The sequence below is a fragment of the Hippocampus guttulatus genome, chromosome 11 (genome assembly GCF_054856545.1).
Source record: "Hippocampus guttulatus isolate MCC_2025c chromosome 11, RoL_Hgut_1.0, whole genome shotgun sequence".
NCBI classification, from domain to species: Eukaryota; Metazoa; Chordata; class Actinopteri; order Syngnathiformes; family Syngnathidae; genus Hippocampus; species Hippocampus guttulatus.
The window spans coordinates 15,196,796-15,220,230 of record NC_141271.1 but is presented as its reverse complement, the minus strand read 5'-3'; the positions used below and the strand labels follow the sequence as shown (position 1 = coordinate 15,220,230).

Below are 23,435 nucleotides of genomic sequence, written 5' to 3'. Positions count from 1 at the left end.
TGTGTCTGTACTCGCGCGAGCTTTGTTCATGAGCTGCTGTAAGTCTCTGAAGACTCAAAATCAATTTATTGAAGGTGAGAACGCACCACATATTTTCCCCATCGACATAGCACGAGCAGTAGCCTGCCGTATAACCGTAGAACGAGCTCATGCTTTCGTATGAACGGAACAAGACTAATCCGTCTCTCTGTAATTGCCTTCTCAACATCTGCGCACAGACGGGTAATGCAGATGTGCGCGGCGCTTGCTACACGACATCCCCGCCGCTAGCACAGTGGCTCAACAACGCCAAGCGAGCGCCTTTCCTTGGAGGGGAGCAGGTGGGGTTGAGGATGGGCACAAAGACATGCCGTGAGATCCGGGCGGCGGCCATGCATGAAGCGTGCACACATCATCACATCATTGTACTCGTCTGCCTACTGCTTTATTTATCAGAGGAGAAAGATAACAGTAAGGCTCGGCCCGCACACTCAAGCTGAGGACTCAAATGCTTCTACTTTGTTGTTGGAGTCAAATTTATTCGTACACTTATGACCTCCCTGAAATGTTGACTAGTCCAGCACATCTCCCCCTCTGCTTTGTATCCAAATATGTCAATGTGCCATTTTTTTTGTCCTCCCCGACAGTGATCCGAACAAATAAAATATATGTTTGTGCCATTTTGGGGCGAGATCGGCAAGACGTCATCTTGGCACGGAAAACTGTTGATGTATCAAGCCAGACATACACTGTACGGTTTTACAAGTGTTCATTTCAGAGTCCAGCTCGCAGCGAGTTAATCGCCTGCAACAAAGCCAAAAGCGATAGTCAGCGCTAACAAGTGAAGTATTGTTCCACTTAAGTCTTGTAGTTGTCAGTAGCACACTTTCAAATTGTTCCAGATTTCCAGACTAAATCAGGAAGGTGTTGCCAAGGCCTGTCAGTCAAGAATGCTAATGCTAATGAATATACAACTTTGCTTCAACTGTACGAGATCACGGTTGTTGCTGAAATACATGAAATTTATCACCGTTTGTACAACTTTGTATACACTTGTACACAACACCGCTAACATTCAGCCAGTCTTGAAATCAAACCGCATGAGAAGAACAACATCCATGCTTTTCTGTTTCCTCCTGCTTATCCTGATCCGGGTGAGCTGGATTGTATCCAAGGTCACCAGTTAGTCGGTGGCCATATATATGATTATATTCACACCTGTGGGCAATTTAGAGTCTTCAGCGAATCTAAAAAGCAAGGTGTTGGAATGTACCATAAAGTCTCATCAACCCCTGATAGCTAAAACCAAAAAAAAGTCGGCCATTTTAGATGAATTCCATGGCCCATGGCTTTGACAACCTCCTACTTGGGAATTCACCTTCATAGGCTCCATTCAGAACCAGCTATCCCAGACAGATGCGCGAATCGCCAAAGACCAATGTATAACCGCTACAATCATCCTTAAATGGTGAAAACCCTTGACAAAAGCAAATTCTAGAGTTTCAAAAGTCTGTCTTCATCTTTTCAATAATGAGCAAAAGTTTCTTTTTTTAGCTACCTTTTTGTGGTGCTACAACAAAAGTGTGTCCAGTGTTTTCCTGGCATTTTGCAAGGGCTACAATGCACTTCTGTGTGTGTGTGTGTGTGTGTGTGTGTGTGCGTGTCCGTTAAGATGTGAGGGGGGTGATGTCATGGCTGGCAGAACCCGAGTCCTGCTGTGTTTGCGAAGCCGAGACATGAGCGGGACAACATTGTTCCTTTTCAATTCACCCACTCGCTTCCAGTCTGAGGCTCCGGTCGAGTGAATCAAAGTATAATTGGCGTATTTCCCATGTCGGACAGCTACAGTGTGGTCATTGAAGGGATGCAAATGACATTATTTAGGAGGCATTCACCGAAATAAACTCCTGGCTAATTAGTGCACTTTGTTTTGCTTGTGTGACCAACTGCGTGTACCGTGCAGCTGCTCTCTCGTGGGCTTCAAGGAGGTGGTCTGTTAACTGTGCTCGGGTTCATTCAGAGGACTAACTTCTTTGCAGCAATTCACGTGTACACTATACAGACAAAAGCATTCCAAACCACTTTTTGGTCAATTGATTTGTCAATCATAGATCGGCCTGGACTCCCAGTTACCCTTGAATGTTAACTGTCCAACTCAACCAAGACAGACTGGGCATTGTTTTCTTGTTCCAAACCTTTTCCATACTACGTACCATTAAAGAACAAACAAAAAAAAAACAGATTCTCTCTTTGAAATAAATACTACAGAAACCACCTGTTATTTTCGCTACTGATCTCTAGCTAATGATGCGCATGGTGAATTATTGCAGATTGGCGTCGAGGTGAGGAAATCCAGTGATTTTCTGTGGACTATCGCACAGAATTAGCTCCCTATGGATAAGTGCCTCATTTTGCAGTCCAATTTTCATTTCCTTAATGTTGTTATGCATATTTAAGGAAGCAGGTGTCTCCATTTGTAGACGTAATTGCAAGACTGTGTGGGGTTCCAACTGTAGCTAAAATCAACGAGCAAACCAACAGCTGATTTAGTAAAGGATTAAAAACGGATCGAAACATCCGCTGCAGTGTGCTGTGTTCTCCATGTGTGAATTTGAAAAAAAATGATTGAGGAGAGAAAGGTTTCTTGTCCAAACGTACGCTTAGAGAGGCTCCTTTCATTAGCTATGCTAATCTGCCTGACACGTGACCCCTGCTGCAGCTCGCTGGCTCCCCATTCGACGTTAGTTTTCTCTTCTCCAAATGCCAGGGTCCTCTCCTCCTCTTCTTCTTCTTAAGTTTCCGGATCATTGGCTTCGGTTGTTGCTTGTTCTCATAGCCACTGACAGAAACATGATGTGACTTGAGAATTCAAGACTCTTCCGGATGGATTGCTGTATATCTGACTCTACAGATACATTCTACACAGATGATTGTTTCAATCATTGACCTGACAGTTTGGTCCTGAAGGCACAGAGTAAAACTTTAGATAATACAGACAATATATCTACTTTCTTCAAGTTAAAATATTTTGATCATTCATAGGTTTGACCCAGTAGGTTAACAATTTCAGTGATATTTAATGCATCGTGTTTTGGAGCATGTCTGAGGCAAAATTGAAAGCTATACAGTATATTGCTCACACTTAGCTGTGACCAGCAGGGGCGCTGTTTCATTCACATACCTAGTTTTGTATAGAAGAAGAATGTGTAACAAAACAGGAAATTGGAATTTGAACATCTGTACATCATACAGACAGCACAGCGTTCCGCACCTGGCATAGAAACAGGAGCCCAGGTCATTTAGTTAGCAAGGGTATCTGCAAACGATGTTCACATATAATATTTTAATAATTGATTTATTGTCGTGGAATAGACTGATGATCATTTTCATCTGGAGGCCATTGAGGCAAAGTGGACACAGGAGCTTTGGCGAGTTTACTGTCTAAAGAGGATCGGGCTCTTCATTTTTTTTTTTTTTTTTTTTTACATTTTGTAGTCTCCTCCCCCATCTACAATTGATATAAAATTTAGATTTTCTTTTTTCCATTTTCAGGACCGACATCTCAAGTTTTCTTTCTGATTTTTAAACAGTACTTTGATCAAGGTCCGTGCTACACTCGATTGAAAATTTTGTTTTGGTTTTAAATAAAGTGGCCCATCATACACATTTTTCCTTGTTTATTGAAATACTCCCTGGCTTCATTATCTCCATAAAGTCTCCTCCATTTCTGCTGTTTGACAAAACAGCAGCTGCTGCAATCAGCTAGCTAGCCTTCTAAGCTAACAATCATCATCCTTAATTACTGTTTTATTTTTCCTTATTTGTTTCATCTAACATCAAATTCATACAGCGGCAACTGGATCTAATTTGGGAGGCTCCTATTAGAGCATAATTACCTCATGTTAGATGATGTCATTTACTCACAGATGATGAGGTGTTGAGAATGGCTAACCTCTGTCAATTAATATGATATACGAGTCGATGAGGGATATCGGAGGGATATTTGCTATAACTCGGTTAGTCAAGAGGCAATGATTTGAAATTCCCTTGCCTGGCTTGAATGACGATGCCTATTTTTAGTGCTGTTTCTTACAGGTGTGATTATTTCTTTATTGATTTGTCAGCATCTCCGGGAATGGTTTTCGGCCTGTAATATATCCACCGGCAATGATAATCTGTCCCATTGGCACTCATGAGAGCGAAAGACCACGAGTAGAAATTGGGAAGTGTGGACATGAGTTAAGATGTTCCCTTGGATAAAACTGTTAATGGTATTGTGTGTTTTCAAGGAAGCAGGTGCAATATGATGCAATTCACTCCAATTCCAAGAAGATTCATTCTAATTGCTTGATCAGTTTGGTGATGAATCCAAACTGCAGCCTGATTTTGGCTACTACAAGATTTGGCAGAGACTTGCGACAACCTTGACGTGGCACGGATACAATTTGAGATCCAAAAGAGGATGAAATAATCAAAATTGACATTTTAGGCCGTAATTATGGGCACAATTTGTAACTAGAAAGAAATATGAAAGGAAACCTGTTTGTTTTTTGTGTTTTTTTTTCCGCCAGATTGTCATGACTTTTAAAGCGATGCATCACTGCTCTATCTCGAATTATGTCCGCCAAAAAAAAAAAAAAAAGGACCATGTTGTTGACAATTATGTTTGTTGTTTGACGCCCACCACCCACAAAGTATACTTGGAAAAATCACAGTAGGAAGCAAAATTACAACACTGACTTGCAACTCTATAAAAATGAGCAGGTATTCCGCTTTTCTCTGCATACCCTGCTGTTTTTCTCAGTGGAATCCACTCATGCTGGAGCTCTCTCTCATCTGTCTCTCCCCCCGCCCCCTTTTTTTTTTCTTTCAGGCTGCAAAGCGAGGACAGGGTTGAAGATGAGACCTCCCGGCCCTCTGCTGATTCTGCTCTATGTCACACTGTCAAAGTGTCTCAAGGTGGTCTCCAAGAGAGGCTCAGGTATTTAACAATCCGTCTCCACGGCGACAACCCTGCACTGTGCTTGCATATTGCTATGTTCTAATGAGCCCATGCGCAACTGTCTCGACTTTAGACGGGTGGTGTTACTCAAAGCTTTTGAATATAAATAGCATGACTCATAGCAGGGATTATTATGCGGAATGTGCCGCTTGATTGCCGTGTTCTTCAAGTTGTGGACGTTCAAGCTTCAGATGCTTTTGTTTCTTAGCTCTTGTGCCCCTTTGCGTGTCGGCACCCGCGGATTCAACTATGTATGGATTTTGGGTTTTTTTTTTTTCAATATTGGTTGTAATTTATATGCTGATTTTCATTATTCGCAGGCCGGCCCGGTTCACTGTGTATTTTGCCGCCGCTTGCATTCCAATACAGTGGCGTCTTGTCTTATGAGCACCCCAATTTGCGAGTTTTTTTGAGTCACGCACACTTGCTTGGTCAATTTATTCATTTATTTCGTTTTAGCTTGATGTCGTCAGCCAAAATTGAAGTTGCTGTCTTGCATCAGATACAACACCGCTTGAGTGAAGTGTGGAAAAAAAAGAAAAGCCACAGTGGCGGAAGCATTTACAGATGTTTATTGAACCAAACAAACAGTCAAACATGCAAATTCATCGACCACTTTGCTGAGGTGACTTCCTTGAAAGGCACAAATACAGCTCAAGTCCAAGTACCGCTGTGCCACTCTTTGGAATTTGGAATTAAAGTGGTTTGGTGACATTTAACCCTCAGACTTGTGTCCAGAGTTAGCCTAATGTCTCCATTTGCGATGGTCCCTGCCAACGTTGTCCTCTGCATACACAATTACAATGAAGTGCGTGCGTGCCCGTGTGTGGGTGGATGTGTGCGACATAAGCCTTTTCAAGCGGGATTTTGGCCTTCATTCTTGATTAAAACATTGATTGAGTTATATATCCTTCCAGTTAATTATGTCCCCATTTAATTAGCTGACAAATTTATGAAAATATACAAGATAAAGTGGAGGCTTTTGACACAAGCCAAAGCACACATTTTAATCAGTCAATTCCAGGAATGTTTTTGAAGGTTTATTTATTTATTTTTTGGTCACCTAAAACGTCTTGATGGAATGTTTCTACATATTTTAAATTACATTGCTTAAATTAGCTCACCCACTTACACAATCATGATAAGGATTATAACTATGCCATAAAATGAATCATGAAGCGTACCAAATTTTCAGTTAAAGCTGTCAATGACACATTTGGAAATGGCAATAGACTGCACAATATAGTTTTAATAGATATTCTTTTCTCAATCCACGCGCCTCCATTATTCTCATTTTTTATTGTGAGAACGCTCGAGGCAACGTCTTTTTGAATCCTACAAAAGACCATGTTTTCCTCCAAATTCCTATTAAAAGGAATATGATTCTTATTAATGGGAATATCTTTTCATTGAAATTTTTGGCACAGCTTCTTAACCCTTTCAGGGACAGTGGTTACTACAGTGGGCCGCTTACAGGGTGCATGAAAGGGTTAAAGACACATCCATGATATCATTTACAGACAGTTGATAGGTGTTGCATTAATGTTTTGTATATTACTGGCCTTCATGGCAACAAATTAAAGGCATTGGGTTTGAATTGTCAGGTGTGGAAAAGTGGCATTAGCTTGACCCGCCTCAATCTGCAGTGAGTGACAGCTCCCAAATGATCCAATTTGGTAGCGGTTGGGTCGCCAAGGGTTAACGTCAAGTCATTTTGCTTTCTAAATGCCAGCAAATTGAGTATCAACTGGCAACAAATGCAAAGGTCACAAGAAAAAATGGGGAGCAAAAAACTAACTGAAAATGAGAGGTTTTGGTTTATTTTATTTTTTTAGCTCTTTGAGAAGACCCAAACTCGGTGAAGCAGTATGTGGCTTATTGCTTGAGGTCAGTTTTGATGCTCCCTTTTCCAAATTAAAGTGAAGAATTTTATGTTGGTGGCCAGAAGGCGACTCGTGTTCAGAGCTCAATTCTATCTATCTATAGCTCGCTAGGTATGTATCGAGCTAGCTAGCGATGTAGCAAGTTAGTAAGCGAAGCGAGCTAGCTAGATATGTCGCAAGCTAACTATTCAGACTTTTACGACCTCTATTAAATTATCTTCAAGTGACCACTTCTGGCTTCTTACATGCACCTGGGGCAATGTCATTTATAAGCAGCTGTTGCCATTTACGCAATGAGTAAGGTTCTCTGTCAGGAAATGGGGAAATTATTGTTTCCTGCATTGTGTACAGAGCATTCCTGAGCCAATGGGAATGCTCCAATTCTCTTCTCATACAGAATTGCAAGAGTTGCAGTTCAGCACTTCTCCAATATGAATAGTTATTGCGCAAAGATGAGCGATGAAGGCCAGATTGGCCCTCAGGAGACACTTTTTGTTCCATTGATATTCTTCCCCAATTTCTTTATATGGTCCCAGGATGAAGCGTACGAAAGACAATTCAACTTGAAGTCAGAAAGCTTGCACCTGCATTACCGCAACTTAATGAGTTTGTCAAAGGTGTGCAAGTGTCTCTCATTCCCTCAATTCCAGCTCTCGGCTTTTAATGACCACTCAGACATATCTCTCTTTTTATCCATCCATCCATCCATCCAACGCAACTTCGTTTTCCTGAGATGCCATTTCAAAGAATTTACACGGCAATCCAAAGCGAAACATTTCACTCAACATCGGCTACTGCACTCAGAAAGCAGAAGGGCAACAAATGCATAATTTATGCATTTCCACAAACACAGTCTGACCTGGAAATGGTGTTCGCATCCTCAAGTCAGTTTGGAAGTGCACTAAAGGTGTGAGATTTTACAGATTTGACACCAAAAGCATTGGAACCTCAATGGTAGAACACCCTTGATGTCACACGAATCAAAACTTGAACCGCTATCATGCGTGACATCCACGACATGTTTTTAAATCTCAACGCATCGGCTCCCTTCTTTCCAGATTTAGAGATTCCGCTGCACCTCAAAAATCGTTTTTTTTTTTTGATGAAATGTTATAAATAGAATGCTGGCATAACATTTTAAATGCTCGATAATGGTAAAAATGGTTACACGTCAAGAGATCACTGAAATTGAAAGCGTCCGCAGTAAAGCCTCTCACGCCTCATGCCTGGTATTTCCTTTTGTTTCATCTCTGAACATAAAAAAAAACAAGCAAATCAAACTCTTTTTCCAGGACTTTTATTTTAAAGCACATTTGTACCACTACGGATAACATATTTGTTGCAAAATTAGTCACCTTGTGACAATCACTCGTTTTACTCATCTGTTGTGTGAGGGTGCCGTAAGACAACATATTGAGTGACTGGAATGCAACGCCATGTTTTAATTTGAACCATCGTTTGTCACGGTGTGTCCGTACTTAACTGCTTGCTGCACCTGAGTGCTTGTGTGCTGCTCGGCTCTCTTCTGTGGAGGATTCCCATCTGGATTAAAGGCAAGGAAGCACTTCAGACCAATCAAGCTGGGTTTCTCGGTCAACTCCTGATAGCAGGGGAAGTCAATAAAATCACGAGCTCAGGGTCAAAGTTGACAGTGCTCACTGTGTTGCTTGGCACTTTGAAAGGCTTCTCTTCTGTTCGGAACCAAACCGAATAATGGTTTGGGATCCCAGAAATGCAGGCTCAGACAAGATGCAATGGTAAAATAAAAAAATAAAAAAGATTTTTAAAAGTTTTCAGTCAGTGCACGGGTGCGTTGTTGTAGTATTTGGCTCTTAATTTGAAGGGATGACTTTGCCATGGCAAATGAATGGGACTCGTGCTCTACGCTCCTCAGCATTATTAGTCAGTGACAGATTGAGCAAATCTGCCGGTTGGCTGTCCATGTTTAAGATGAAGCGTAGTGCTAAAGGAGATGAATTGGCTGATAAAGCCCCTGGTGGGAGATTGTTTTCTGGTTCAAAGGTTTTGGACATTTGTCTTCATGTGCCGCATGTGAAGGAGATGGAGTGGCCGGACTTTCACGGCCTCTATTAAATTAACTTCAAGTGACCACCTCTGGCTCCTTACATGCACCTGGGGCAATGTCATTTATAAGCATCTGTTGCCCTTTACGCAATAAGTAAGGTTCACCGTGAGGAAAAGGGGAGATTATTGTTCCCTGCATTGTTTCAACAGCATTCCAAAAGCTGGCGGGAATTCTCCCATTCTCTTCTTATACGGAATTGCAAGAGCAGTTCAGGATTCTCTCCCGATAATAGTTATTGTGGAAAAATGAGCTATGGAGGCCAAATTGTCCCTCGGGAGACACTTTTTGTTCCATTGATATTCTTCCCCGATTTCTCTATAGAGTCCCAGGATGAATCGTACGGAAGATCATTCGGCGCCAAGTCAGAAAGCTTGCACCGGCATTACTGCAACTTAAAGAGTTTGCCAAAGGTGTGCAAGTGTCTCTTATTCCCTCAATTCCAGCTCTCGGCTTTTAATGACCAGTCAGACCTCGCACAATTGGATATCAATTGGCTTAGATTGCCTGTGCTGGTTTGCGCTTGTCCAATTATATCTGCACAGGCTCTGCATGTTCCATATCAAAGACTGGATTTACCCTGTAGGTCAATTCCCATTCATGGCTATTTAGATTTCTTTCCAAGCGAGCCTTCTCACTGTGCTTCCATTACCTGAAACACACTTAAACAACGAATCAAGTGTCTGCGTTGGGCAGTCACAACCCAGAAGTAGTTAACCATCAATCCCATTTCTGTAGCTCTTGTTCTCATTACGGAAGGCGGATGAGTTTGAGATGATCCTAACTGACTTTGCATGAGAGGCGAGTTATACTTACAAATATGGAAAATTTTGAGTGTTCAAGAAATCTTAGCTAATTACAAACAAGACACATTTTAGCAAGAGCATACTAGCATTATGAGCATGACTTAACATATGCTACACTCGAGATTAGATGATTTTATTTTTTTTTATATCTTCGCAATACCACAAGAAATATCTGAGCTGGAATTGTGTCACTTTGAAGCATGTCGTAAAGATCCTTCCTTAAAATGCTGCTGGCCATCCATCCCCCCTGAGCGTGGGACCCATGCAGGGAAATCTTCTCCTTTCCTCACTGTTTGCCTCGTCTCAGCCTGATTAACGCCCCCTAGGTACATGTTAGACTTGATAATCCTCAAAGTGGCCTAAGTAGGCCAGCGATGGCACAAACACTGTCGCTTAAAGACCAAACATTGCGGCGCTTTATACCCCCGGTGCCGAGACATCAAGATGAGCATTTTTAGGAAAGCTATGATGGTAGGAGCCAAAACAATTAACTGCTAATCAAGAGCTAGCATTCCTCATGACATACCATGGTGTTCCTCGACATCAAGCAGTCACGGGATTTGACAGCTGCATATTGTAAACAATATCGTATTGTCCAAAACAGTTGTAGAAGTGCCTGAAAACAACAACATGAATTCGATTCAGTGGCTCTGGTGATCAATACAAAATAACATGCCCCGAAAACAGTCGCTTGCGTTTCCATCAACATGCAGGCTCAATTATGACTTTGGCAACTTTCCCAATAAGAATATATTAATACTCATAAAAAATAAAACAAAACAAAAGCAGCCCAGAGGTGGTGGTTGTTTTTTTTTTAAACATATTTTATCACTACTGGTATGATGTGGAAGGGAGGATTCAAGAGATACGAGGGTTGAGTCAACGCCATTTTCGCCATAGGCTAATGAGGTTGATAAATTAAATATCATAAATTATTTAAAAATGATTACTGTAAATGTAAATGATTGTATTTAAAATGTTGTATGATTTAATTTCAAACCTCACTTTCACTTGACTTACAGTGCAATATATGGCTAATATTGGCATTTTTTTCTGAATTAAAAAAAAATCAATTAAATCATGCATTTAATTGAGTTGAGGATAAATTTTATTTTGTTTTAAACTCCCCTTTTACATTAAACAGATTATTTGGTATCGGTGGGAGTAGTAGTACATCAATAGATGAACATATTGAATGGGGAAAAAAAAGTAATGGGAAATATTAAATCTTAAGAGGAAAAACAATAAACTCTGTATAAATCATGCTCAACAGACATCGGAAAAAGTCATAAAAACGTTTTAAGTCCTCCTTAGCCCTACAATTTCAGACACAAGCATCCAAGCACTTAAGAATCTTTATTTATTTTATTTTTTTAATTTTAGACAATTTTAATGTTGCCTCTACTAAAGGGTCTACCTCTCCCAACACCCCCAGCCACTAAATGAGAGCATGTTAGCAGGGCAAAACTGTCACGGAATTGCCAACATTCCACCTTGAAAAATAAACAAAATAGTTTTACTTTTGACTTATTGAATACAGGTGGGGGTTCATTATTCAACATGTCCAGGCCTGCATAAATTTAGCCGCCACCCAGGAGTAAATGCAATGAAAGGAGCATGAGACAATTGGTCAATGCCATAAATTCTCTTTAGCCATTAATACGTGTTATTTCTCCATGAATCAGTGCATGGGGGCCAGGAAGCGCAGCAACTTCGCCTCAGAGGCTCGTTCTGGTAGCTATCTGACAGACACAAGCTATCAGGCTCCATCCATCAGACTCTCCATCACAGGCTTATCTGCCCCATTCAGACAAGGGTCCGCCTTTTGGTTGGAGCGCTACAAAAAAAAAACATTAATGAAACCAGACATGGGCTGTTTAAGTGAGGTCCTGGTCATTCTCACAAACCCAATTACAAGTTTGCGACAGCTTCACTGATAAACCTTAAATTGCTCTTCCTTTGAATGTCCTGAACTGTTTCCAAGTGTCGGATTGAAAAGATGAATGGTGGAGAGGCCTGCGTGGACGAAAGACAGCAGTGACGTTGTATATGTAGCAAGACAGCAAATTCGAGTATAGTGAGATATATATATATATATATATATATATATATATATACACACACACACACCTGTGCATTCAAGGGCCTTGAAGACCTTACAGTGTCGTCAGCTTCTTATGACATCATATGGTTGGATATAGTTTTAAGGTTTCCTCACTGGCTGAGCAGGTGCAGAGTGTTTACATGGTCCATCAATCAGTGTCAGTCGAGTCAAAAGGTTGAACAGAGGTTGAATCGAATCATCATGCAGGGTCGTCATCACCCCCCGCTCATACCACCTCGCCCTTGCCAGGATGTGAAGCGGCAAATGTGCGGGATTAGTAATTGTAGGCCGCCTCCTTTGCCCTCCAAGCCTCTCCACTTCAGCTGGCCTATACAGGGAGAATAGTATAAAGAAAAAGGGCAACATGATTGCCCCGTCTATTTATGCATTTCATGAAAGCAGCAGACAGTACACACCAGTGAACACATCCAAGGCCCGCTCGTGAAGAATAATAGCTTTTAAACACGGGCTGCAGGGATGAGTGAACAACTCATGCGCAAGAATAGGCTGAGTGTGTTACTGTATGGCTGATGTTTGCCAGTCAGTTCAAAGAGTACATCAAGAATTTTTTTTCCCCAGAAATTTTATAATTCCCTTCCACCCATTTGCCGTTTGTTTATACTCAGACCAAAACCACGTTTTTTTTTTTTTAAAAATCGCTTTGGTGCCATTTTGTGGTCAATGAACTATGTTGACATGAGGAGAGCAGATTCTTTTGCTCAGGCCGTAGCCTCGTCTAACATCAAAAAATGTTTTGTTGCCATCTTGCGGCATCGATTGGGAACGACAAACCTTGGTATGTGTTTCAGTGAACGCCTCTCGGATTTTTCCAGATCGTGATATGTCAGTGCAGCTCATTTACAAAATAAATAACTCCACACTGAGTTCTACCATCATTGAATTAGCAGTTAGGCTGGCTGAAATATCCATCTGGTCGCAACACTTCAGCTTTGGTCGCGGTCGTCATGGCGATGAAAATTGTATTCATCAATGTGCTGGTGAGTAGGGTGAATCATGTTTCATTTGTTTGAGACAGAACTGTCCCACCTACCAACCAATGCCTTACAAGTGGATGTTAAATTTCCAAATGCTCCTTTGTGCACTTTCCTATAAAAACATTGAATAAAGTAAACAGTGACCAATGTTAAACTGATTATATAACAAGGATTTAGTACAATCAAAGTGGAGAAAAAAGGGTGTTTGTTTTGCAGTGAATTTGGCGGATTTCTGACATGTTTTTTTTTTTTTGGGCGGCTCTGATTTATGCACAAGGCATCCCGGAAATTACATTTTAACACCCAATTATTTCTGCGCTGTGCCCCAGGAAACAAACTGAATGATGAAAATAGCGAACATAATCTCCTTGAAACCTCGAAAAGAGAAGAAAATTAAATAAAACCTTGCAGGTAAATTCATTGGAATGTCATTACCTGGTCAACCGTCTCTTTCAAACATGATCTCGAGCAAAAAAAGTACAGCATAGCACACAGTTCATGCAATTCAAAACAACAAATTTGAATCAAGTCATTATAGGCTCATAAAACATTTTATTTACAGCGATTACATTTGCAATCATTTTAATTTATTTCACTTTGCAAAGAGACCTCAATGGCTGCGTCATAAAAATAAAATGAAGCAAAACTCTTCACCTTTTTTATGGTACCTGCAGCCTTTTATGGCACCATGTGGTTTTTTATGGCGTTCTGTTGTTAAAACGAAGTATATTTACATTGGCAAATGCTTGGAACAATACATTTGTGTTAATATTTGATTCATGATTCATTTTTTCATTTGATTCATTTTGTACGAAGCAGCCAAGACTGCACAAATGTCCCTTTTTTTTTTTTTTTGAAAACTACAAAACCTATTTAGCAGAATCCTCTGAACGTGGATTTAGATGAGCGAGCAAGTCAAGGACTTGGCACAATCTGCAGTAAGCCAGTATATTTTGATGGCGTCCTACATGCAACTGGATAAATATGTCTTCAAAAACGTTCTTTTTCTTGGTACTTCCCTGTTCCCAAAAGCCACTGATGTCAGCTGGCTTGTTGACAAGCGCTGATATGACAGTCTTGCTACCCAGTTGTTCCCACCAGGACTTATCAACCATGTCAGGAGTGTGCGTGTGTGTGTGTGTGAGAACATATATATACTCTCTAGACATGTGTGTGTGTGTGTGTATATGTGTGTATGTACTGTTCAACTCCAAACTTGATCTCTCGCTGTTTCTCTGGGAAGGGATAAAAACGATCCCCGCCAATGTTCTCGATGACTCTGCAAAGTCTCCGCTCCAAATCCCCGATAAGAGCCTGTCATGGATAACTGTAAATCTGACATGGCCCCAAGGCAGTGTGGGGGATGAAGTCCTCCTACCGGGAGGGGGGTGGCGGCTGGGGGGGGGGGGGGGTTGATTCAGGCTGATGCTGCAGAAAGTGAGTGGAGGACGCCGGTCACTTGTTTAATTCATTTGTCAAGGCGCCCTCAAATCATATCGCCGCAATTTCCCGGTCAACCCCAATTTTTTTTTGCCCAGCCCATACGTTTCCTCTGGAGCAGATAGCTGAAATGGCAAATATAAATAAAAGCGTAGTGAGACCTTTTCTCCCGCCTGTCACCTATACGGCACACCTCCTTAAGTCTAAGCATTTAATCTCCATTTTCAATGCAGCTACCTATCGCGCTCACCGCTATTGACAATTTAGAGTCACGATGGCGCTGTTCACCCTCCTCGAAAATTCCTCGTAGTATCTCACACCAGGTTAATGGAGGTACTATTCTAGGAGCTGGTTAGCCGGGATTCGAAAGTCGATACCATATGGCTGATGTTAACCATTGCTGGTGTCTGATCGGTCAAGATGATTCGTCACTGTCACAAAAGTAGCCCGCTTGCAAACAAAAAAAATCACGATGAAGTTGTTTCCACCAATTAGGAAACTTGGGCCATCTTACATGGCCTGTGAACTGGCAAATGGACAAATCATCCAACATACTCAAAATGCTATTATTTTTATTATTATAATCTAAAATACCAGAGTAGGCTATACCAGGTACTATGAGGTGCTCGTTTTCGTACATGCTGACCTCCGTCTCCTCTTAGTTAAAATGAATCTCCTTTCAAATTCAGTGTGGGGTGTCACGAGGTGAGACAAATAATGCGTTGTGGGAAAACAACAATCACTTGTTATTTTAGCCGAGGGGAAAGCGCGCTAGGAGTTTATTGGCTCGTGAAATGCACATATTGACATACGTGTACTCTTGTATAAGATTCCTGCCACTCGTGAAGGGCGTGATTGATCACGCCCAGCTTTTTACTCGACACGTTTCAAAAGAATTTGATGCGTGGTCACTGATTTGACCACGAAGCAGGAATTACAAACGCGGGGCCGCATTGACGGAGTACGGATCACAGCCATTGATGTCGATAGGGCGGCTCACTCATAACTGCTGTTGACAACGCAGCATGTGTGCTTCCATGTTTCAGGAGGCGCCGGTTGAAACAAAAGGGCATTTTTGACAGTACAGCACGTCGGCATCCGCTAGATGCACTCAGGAGGTTGTCCTGGTGCGGTCAATAGCTCGCTCTCCAAATGATGAGGAATGGCCGGCGCTGCGGTAACACAGGCGAGAGATTGATCACGCGCAGACGGCCCGAGATTAAATGGCTCTCTTGTAGCGAGCCAGACTGCTGCCCCCGTCGCCTCGGAGCGAGGCGGCATCTGCATGTGATCAATCCACAACCTATTGCTTTGTGTGTGTGTGTGTGTGTGTGTGTGTGTGTGATTGACTTTGATATTGCCCCGCTTTCTTTGGCTAATAAACATGCCAAATTATGCATCTGTCAAGATTTTTATTCGCCAAATTGTTAGGACTCACCCGTGTTCGCAATAATACGGAGAGCATAGACAGAGATTAGATCGATCGATTTTAACTCTCAAACCACCGAGTACTTACGCAGTGGTGCCTTGCCGATCAAGTTTAATTTGTTCCGTGACCATACTCGTAGCTCAACATATCTTTATATCAAATTATTTGTACTTATTGAAATGAAATGAAATGCTCTTTATTCGTTCCAATGGTTCCCATTCGTACAAGTGTCCTCCCCCCACAAAACAATCAAAAATTCTACAGTCCAGCAGCGACAGGTCCAGGTTTTTTTTTTGTACTCCCCCGGGACTAGAGGTGGCATCCGGGAGCAAAGAATATCAGTTATAGATAATCCATCCATCCATTTTCTGATCCGCTTTATCCTCACAAGGGTCGCTGGACGTACTGGAGCCTATCCCAGCTGTCTTCGGTTAGTAGACGGGGGACACCCTGAAGCGGTTGCCAGCCAATCGCAGGGCACACAGAGACGAACGACCACCCGCCCTCACACTCACACCTAGGAACAATTTCGAGTGTTCAATCAGCCTGCCATGCATGTTTTTGGAATGTGGGAGGAAACCAGAGTACCCGGAGAAAACCCACGCAGGCCCGGGGAGAACATGCAAACTCCACACAGGGAGGCCGGAGCTGGAATCGAACCCCGTACCTCTGCACTGAGGTGACGTGCTAACCACTGGCCCAACAGGCCGCCCGTTATAAATTATAGTTCAGAAAATCAATATAAAATGCTGGAAGGGCTACACGGATTTCAGACGGGGCGATACCCCCTCCCGCCCCCCCCCCCCCCCACTCGCTCCCCCAGCCTCGGTGTGGAGCTATACCTGCAATCCAGTCTTTTTCTGTGACACACGAAGTGGCCTGCTAGCTAACAAACGAGCAACCAAATCTGACAGACCCTTTTTGCTATTTGCTCAAAATGGATCCATTCCTTTTCCTTAGAATGAAAAATGCAACAGTCCTGTTTTTCTCGCATCGTTTGCTGTGAAGTAGGACGTAACCTAATAGTTGGTGGGGTCCTGTGAACTGATGTCAGAGAGTGGCTCATTTCCTAACTCGCAGTACATACGAACAAACATATGGCACTCACACACAGATGTCATTTTCTTTCTTTTTAGTAACAAAAGAATACTTTAATCAACCCGGCACCACAAATGGTACATTCCTGTCATCTTAGGCTATCCTACCACCACGTCTGCGTTTTATCCTTGGATATCGGCTAGCGATAAAAACGTTCCAACATATAAGGATGAGTCTCCATACCTTTGCTCCTATAGTGTTTGTGATCTGCGGTTGGCGTGGCAACAACACAGACGACATGGTCTGATTCTCTCAATAATAAGGCGGTGTGCTACTGGAATTATTTGTAAATAGATGGCTGACATGACCCGTGTGCATTTGAGCGTGCGTGCGAGTGCATGTGTGCGTCGTGGAAGGCGTTCTACTAATGTTGACAGATGATGCGTCCTGGTCTCCTCTGATAATGAAGCAATTGTAACGCTGAAGAAGTAGTTCGTGTTTTTGCGGCACGAGCGATATCATAAAACGTAATGTGTAATGCAATATAAAACGTGGCTCTTTTAAAGATTGATTGGTAATGTTGAGTGAGGCTTAAGGAGAGTCGTAAGACGCTTTTGTGGAAATGCTGACAAGCGGCTTCGGGTTGTCTAATATTTGTGTTGTCGTTTGTTAGTGAGTGGTGCTGCTGAATACTGTGTGAAAATGTGTTCAAAATGCCTTCATAACCTTCGACGTGACAGCGATACAGTTTCAAATGTACATATTTATTTATTAGATTTAGTATGGTGAGCGCACGTTTGAACCAATTCCTGGTTATCAATGTTTATCTGAATTTGGCTTTGATTTTATATTCTTGGATGATAACATTTTGGAGCTATTTCAAAGAACTTATCTCTTTCAAACATTTTGTTGTTTTGTTTTAAGATACAGTATATCTTTTATTGGTGTTATTCTTCAGTGAGTTTTTCGAAGAATCATTTATTTTTAAGTTGACGTCTTTTTTTTTTTACAGAAGGAACAGATTAATTTATATCCAATTTGTATTGGAAATGTTGTAGAAATAAATATTTTCCATTTTATTTTTGTTTTTCCAACATTAATAACAACACCAAATTGCTCATTTAAGGAAAGCATCAAGACAAGAAAAACTATAATAATTCCAAATAGTCTCTTTAAGACCAGGTTCCAGTCTCTGTATTCTCTATTCAAAACTTGAATACAATCACTGGTTAAAAAAAAAAAAAAAAAAAAAAAAAAAAAAAGTTGCATTTCTCCAATACGAATCTTTCAGCACCTATTTTGTGTGTAATTATTCCGACTTTTCTCACCCCTGATTCTTTTACGCTGGCAAAATGTGTAGCAATGTTGCACGTTCAGCTCATCACACCAACACTTGAAATATCTTTTACTTTCATCCAACGCAGTGTTAGTTCAACTTCAACATGCTTCGCAAGTGGAGGCAATAGCACGGAAGGATTAGATGGACACTTTGTCATTGGTTGCCGTGCTGCCTAGCAACTGCTATCTTTGCACTTACATATTATCTTTAGTGTGAGTGCTTGCACTTAATGGAATGGACCCCTGCTGATACGTCTACAGTCCACGATTCTCGATTCGACGATGGAGATACGGTGAACGCTTGAAAGTCAAAAATCATTTGAAATTGGATCAAAGAAGTCGTTCAGAATATATCTCCAAATTCCTGCGAAAAATTCAGACGCCAAGCAAGATCTTGCATCGCTAAACATCAAAAGATGAATCCTTGCACTCGTATTTTGACAATTACCAACCTCGACACGGAAAGAAGAATGCGGTGCGAGTTTGATCCTGCTTTTTATTTTGCGCATTTTATCACGATTGGCTTTTTTAAGAACTTTGTTCCACTGAAAAATGGTCAAACAGGATAGAGACCCCTGTGCCTTTGTCCGCCATCATTTGTTGTTGTCCGTAGCGTTTGACTTCCTGTTTTAACCCTTTCATGCACCAATAACGATAACCTGTATCGTATTTTCCGCACTAAAAGGCGCACCTAAAAGCCTTCCGTTTTCTTAAAAGCTCACAGCGCAGCCTTAAAATCCGATGCGCTTTGTGTATGGCCATTACGATAATATTTCGACCCCAAAATGGCTCCTTGCTCGAGACATGTTGACAACGCAGAGTTCAAACTGAAGGCCATCGGCTACGCAGTTGAACACGGAAATAGAGTTAAAATCAGGTCAGACCTGACTTCCTGTAGCCCACTCAAGAGGCACTTCACTGTTTGCCAAAAACACAACAAAGAAGACCTTTAAGTTCATAGATGCCTTCCCCATCTGCAGTTGAGTCAACAAATGCCCCCGGCCAATCTATGTGAAACTGTAGTTGACGAGCATGTTTCTTCGTATCGCAAACCGCGGCAGTGCATTCTGGTGTCCAAAGTTTCTTTTTCCTCTTAGCAAAAAGTGTTTTTAGAACGCGGGGGAGGAATCTTGAGAGTACGGATGAGAGGCTTCGTATTACAGCAGCGCGTTGTCTTCTTTGTGTATCGTTTGTTTTGTGTGTGTGTGTATGAAAAGGTAATGAGCGAATTATGCGCCACATCAATTGCCGCCTCATCACCGTGACAACTGTATCTCCTCCCGTTATCACTATAACAACTACTTTTCCACAACGCCTGCCCCCTTACTTTCTGTTTCGCTTTTCTTTTTTTAATCATTTTTTTTTTTTGGGCGCGTGCACGCTCAGCTCCTGGTTGCCACGATGCCGCCTCCCTCGTCCTTCATGGCTGCTTGCTTGTCACGCCGGGGTTCATTTTTCTGTGTGCCTTTGCACATGTGGGTGGATTCGGTGACTGCACAATAACCTTTCCTTCCCGCACATCGCTGGCGTACAATCGATTTAGAATATTTTTTTTGTATGTGTATATATGGTACGTTATCCAAGGAAGTGGCCTATTGTGTGTTGATTTCATACGTTGTCATTCAAAAGACGCCGGCTGCTGGAGACGTGATTGGCTAGGTGGGTCCCCCCCAGAGGATTAGTCCTCCTCATTGCCTCGTGTTCGACCTAAATGCGTTATTGACGGCCATGTCTAGCCTGACAAGTTGATTGGGCCGCTCTGCTCTGGGATTAACTCGACAGCCTGGCAGGGTTTTCTTTTTTTTTTTTTTTTTAACAATCAAAGATCAAGCCAACACGCGTTTGGCCGAGCAGCTCTGGGATTGACTGAACAGCCTGATGTGCTAATGCGGAGTTATCCCAAGGTTGAGCGAACACAAAAGGGAAAGGACACCGAAGAGTGCTCGGTTTGCCCACGGTGGAGCAACGCTTATCGTTGGCTTCAGTCTTAATCAGCGCTTCAAATAGATCATTGTTCATCCGCTATTAGGACTTTCAACTGGCCAAATGACTTTATTCTCCTAACATACAACTGTATTCAACTAGATATGATAATAAATTACATTTTTATCATCACAAAATGAAAGTTTTTTTTTTTTTGGTCACATTCTTTTTTCACTTTTTCTTGCTACTTTTGTTTTTACTTGTAACATGAAAATTTGATTGTTTACAGCTTTGTTTCAACCTTAATGATGTTACATTATGATATTGTAATGTTCTCTTTTTTTTCCAGAAATCCAAGTACCTTTATTCATCTTCATCTATGTTGTTTTTCACCATAAAATCACAACTTTAGTCCAACATTCTTGCTTCCGAAATTCCAACTTAATCCCCAACATAACATAAAAATGTACCTTCATGCATCTTTTCATTTTGTTCAGATTTCCAGTGGATTCATCATCGTTTTATTGTTTGAATTTTGTTCTGGCTAAATTATGACAATTGTTAAAAAAATCCCATCTTCATGTCAGTAACATAATTTTCCTGTAGGAATATTTTAACTTTGCTAACATACAGTCCTGACTATTGTGTCACATCCAACTTTATTCTCGTAACATCAAATAACCTCAACTCTCGTAAAATTTAATACATTGCATTTTCATCCCGACAAAATGACAGCTCCATTCTAGTAGCATTGCAACGTTTGATTCCAGCAAAATGACTTTTTCAGCATCTCATTTTTTTTTATGTCTTGCAATATTTAGTCCCCCACCCCACCCAACATGATGACTTATTTTTTTCTTGAAAATTTCACACTTGATCCTGATCATAGTTTGCCTTTTTTGCGTTTTCACTAATTAATCGTAATGTTTTCAGCCTGCCTTCCCTGCCGGAGGTGTCCTTCCCGCCTCTTTCCTCCCCCAAGCTTTCTCCTCTCGCTTTGAATCCAAAGCTCAAGGGAAGCCCTCCCAAATCCTCCTCTCCAATGTAGCTCGACACCGCCCTCAATCTCACCCTCTCGTTCATAAGTACGATCGTGATGAAGAAAAAAAAAAGCGTCGTGAGCGCTCAAGGTAGTCCAAGTGACAATGGCGTCCTTTTCTCAAAAAGGGTTTATCCTGGTGATGTGTTGAAAAAGCTCCACTTGTCAGGTTTTGACTGAGGAAGGCTAACGTGACGGAATGAATGAATGAAGCAGTCGGTTGTGGTGTGGCTCGTATAAAGCCTTTTTCGGTTGAGGAGACCCCCCACCCCGCCCTGTCCCCCAACTTGGCGCTTGATTAGCTTGCCATACGCGAAGACCGCCACTTCGGCGATGTCTTTTACGGCGGCTTTTGAAGCCGTAAACGCGGCTTCCCGTCGGCCCAGCTACTCTGCGCTGTCATTTAGGAGGCTGTTTTTAAGCCTTCCCCCAGCTTAACACTATTTACATTTTCATTATTCTACCCTCGGCAAGAAGAAACGGCATGAATTGCAGCAGTGTTCGGGATATTAGACAAGCTTCATTCCAGCAGTGAATGGATTTACATAAATAAGGAGTTTGATATGTGGAAACAGAAGAGGAAGAGGGGAAGCAATAAAATGACGTTATTATGAAAATTCAAATGTTTTAAATTCATTGGTCATACATTTCCAAGATTTTTTTTTAATGGCGCAACATTGTTATTTTCACATTGTAATGTGGTAAAATCACCACTTGCCTCCCGAAATGTTTTTGACACAATAAGAAAAAGTCCTCATAATACAGGAGCTTTTTTTCCATTAAAATGCATTTTGTAAGATTTTATCCTTTCCCCCCCATAACATGAAGGATTAATTATAGCAGTTGTACACACTTTTTCCAAATGATGTATATTATGTATATCACATTAAAATATTCAATTTTCTTTTTAATATTGACTTTTTTGTTGAAAAAGACTTGCTTTCATAACGCAATAACAGTTTTAAAATTCGGTAAAATTACTTTATTGAAGGACTTTTTAAATTTCTGTAAATATTCCGTCAACATAATTCTCACATTGTTGTATCATACAATTTTTCTTGCAGTAGTATGACTTCTCTGTTGTTTACTAATGAGGTTTTCTGCCAGCCGATTTTCCTGCGTTCATTCTAGTGGGAGCGGGCTATTACCCCCCCCCCCCCCCCCCTTTCGTTGCGGTCGAAAATGGGTGTTTTGGAAAAAGTAGGGAGGCAAATGAGACTGCTGCCTGTTGCTCTTTCGGTCTTTCTTTATTCAAAGATGTGGATAAAGTGGGCTCCAGAGGACTGAAAGAGGGTCCTCTTGAAGCAAAGCATGTGATCAATATCGCTCCGGGTTCCCTCATTACAGGAATACACCTCATTGTGTTTACCATTCAATGGACTCAACAACATCAAACTCCTCTGCAGTTTGTTTGTGCGTGTGTGTGTGCATAATAAAGCACGTGTTGTTGCTCTCCCGGTACCCTCTGCGGAGCGTGTAACGCATTCACACTTTTTACCGACAATCCTCACTTTGGAGAACTCCGCTAGCAGCGCACTAAAGAGTCAACTTCTTCTTTTAGTCTCGCACAAACAACAGAATGAAGGCCAGGAGGCAAGGCAAAGAAGTCCCACTTGTGCCGGCTGATCGCTCCTGCAGTTTTGCAGAGCGCTTGCCTGACTGCTACGCTACAACACACCATCGTGCTCACTCAGGTGTACGCCACATGCCATACTAAAGCACAAGGCTTATTTTCATGCCATGCTGATCGACTCCGTAAGGTAGTGTACATCTATCAAAAAGCCTATCTTTGGTGGCTCCCCACACTCTCAAATAACAGAACATGATAGTAATGGCAATTTAGCATCATAGAAGACTTCTGAAGTCAGTCGAGAGCTCGAAATGAAAAAGGAGTGCATCGCTTTTCAAACTGTGAGTCGGAAGCACAGTTAAGGTGACTTAAACTAAACGTTACGCAAGAAGATACGGAGAAGAAGCATGGTAACAGACAAAATCAAAGAGGTGAACTATGGGATGGGTGGAGTGCTTGGTTAAACTAAAGATTTAGTCAAAGTCAAACAACATTACCGGAATAAAGCATGTAGATGAAAACCAGAAGGAGACTGAGCAGTGACTCCAGAGGGACACCATTTTCTCAATAGAGGAACCGTATTACGAGGGTCCCGAGATATGCGTTTCTTATTCTATTTATAAAATTTACTGACTCCATTCTCTTAAAACATTCCAACATTGAAAAACGACAACTTTATTCTTGTGATGTCACAACAGTATTCTCGTAAGTTTCGGACATGTTTTTTTCTGATGCATATTTTTTGTTGAATTATGACTTTATTCCAGTTATATTGCAAGAGTTTTCTTTATTTTAATTATTTTCTC

The 23,435-nt window shown here is 41.5% G+C and overlaps 1 protein-coding gene across 4 annotated transcripts in view; it reads left to right on the top strand.

Moving 5' to 3' along the window:
• The window catches only part of il1rapl1a (interleukin 1 receptor accessory protein-like 1a), a 178,511-nt gene that overhangs the window by 15,501 nt on the left and 139,575 nt on the right, over positions 1–23,435 (top strand). For all 4 annotated transcript variants that reach the window (XM_086124365.1, XM_086124363.1, XM_086124364.1 and 1 more), the window contains exon 2: positions 4,853–4,960. In XM_086124365.1, the coding sequence (XP_085980491.1) occupies positions 4,879–4,960 (82 nt within the window). In that variant the 5' untranslated portion in view covers positions 4,853–4,878. The remainder of the gene's footprint in view (positions 1–4,852; positions 4,961–23,435) is intronic.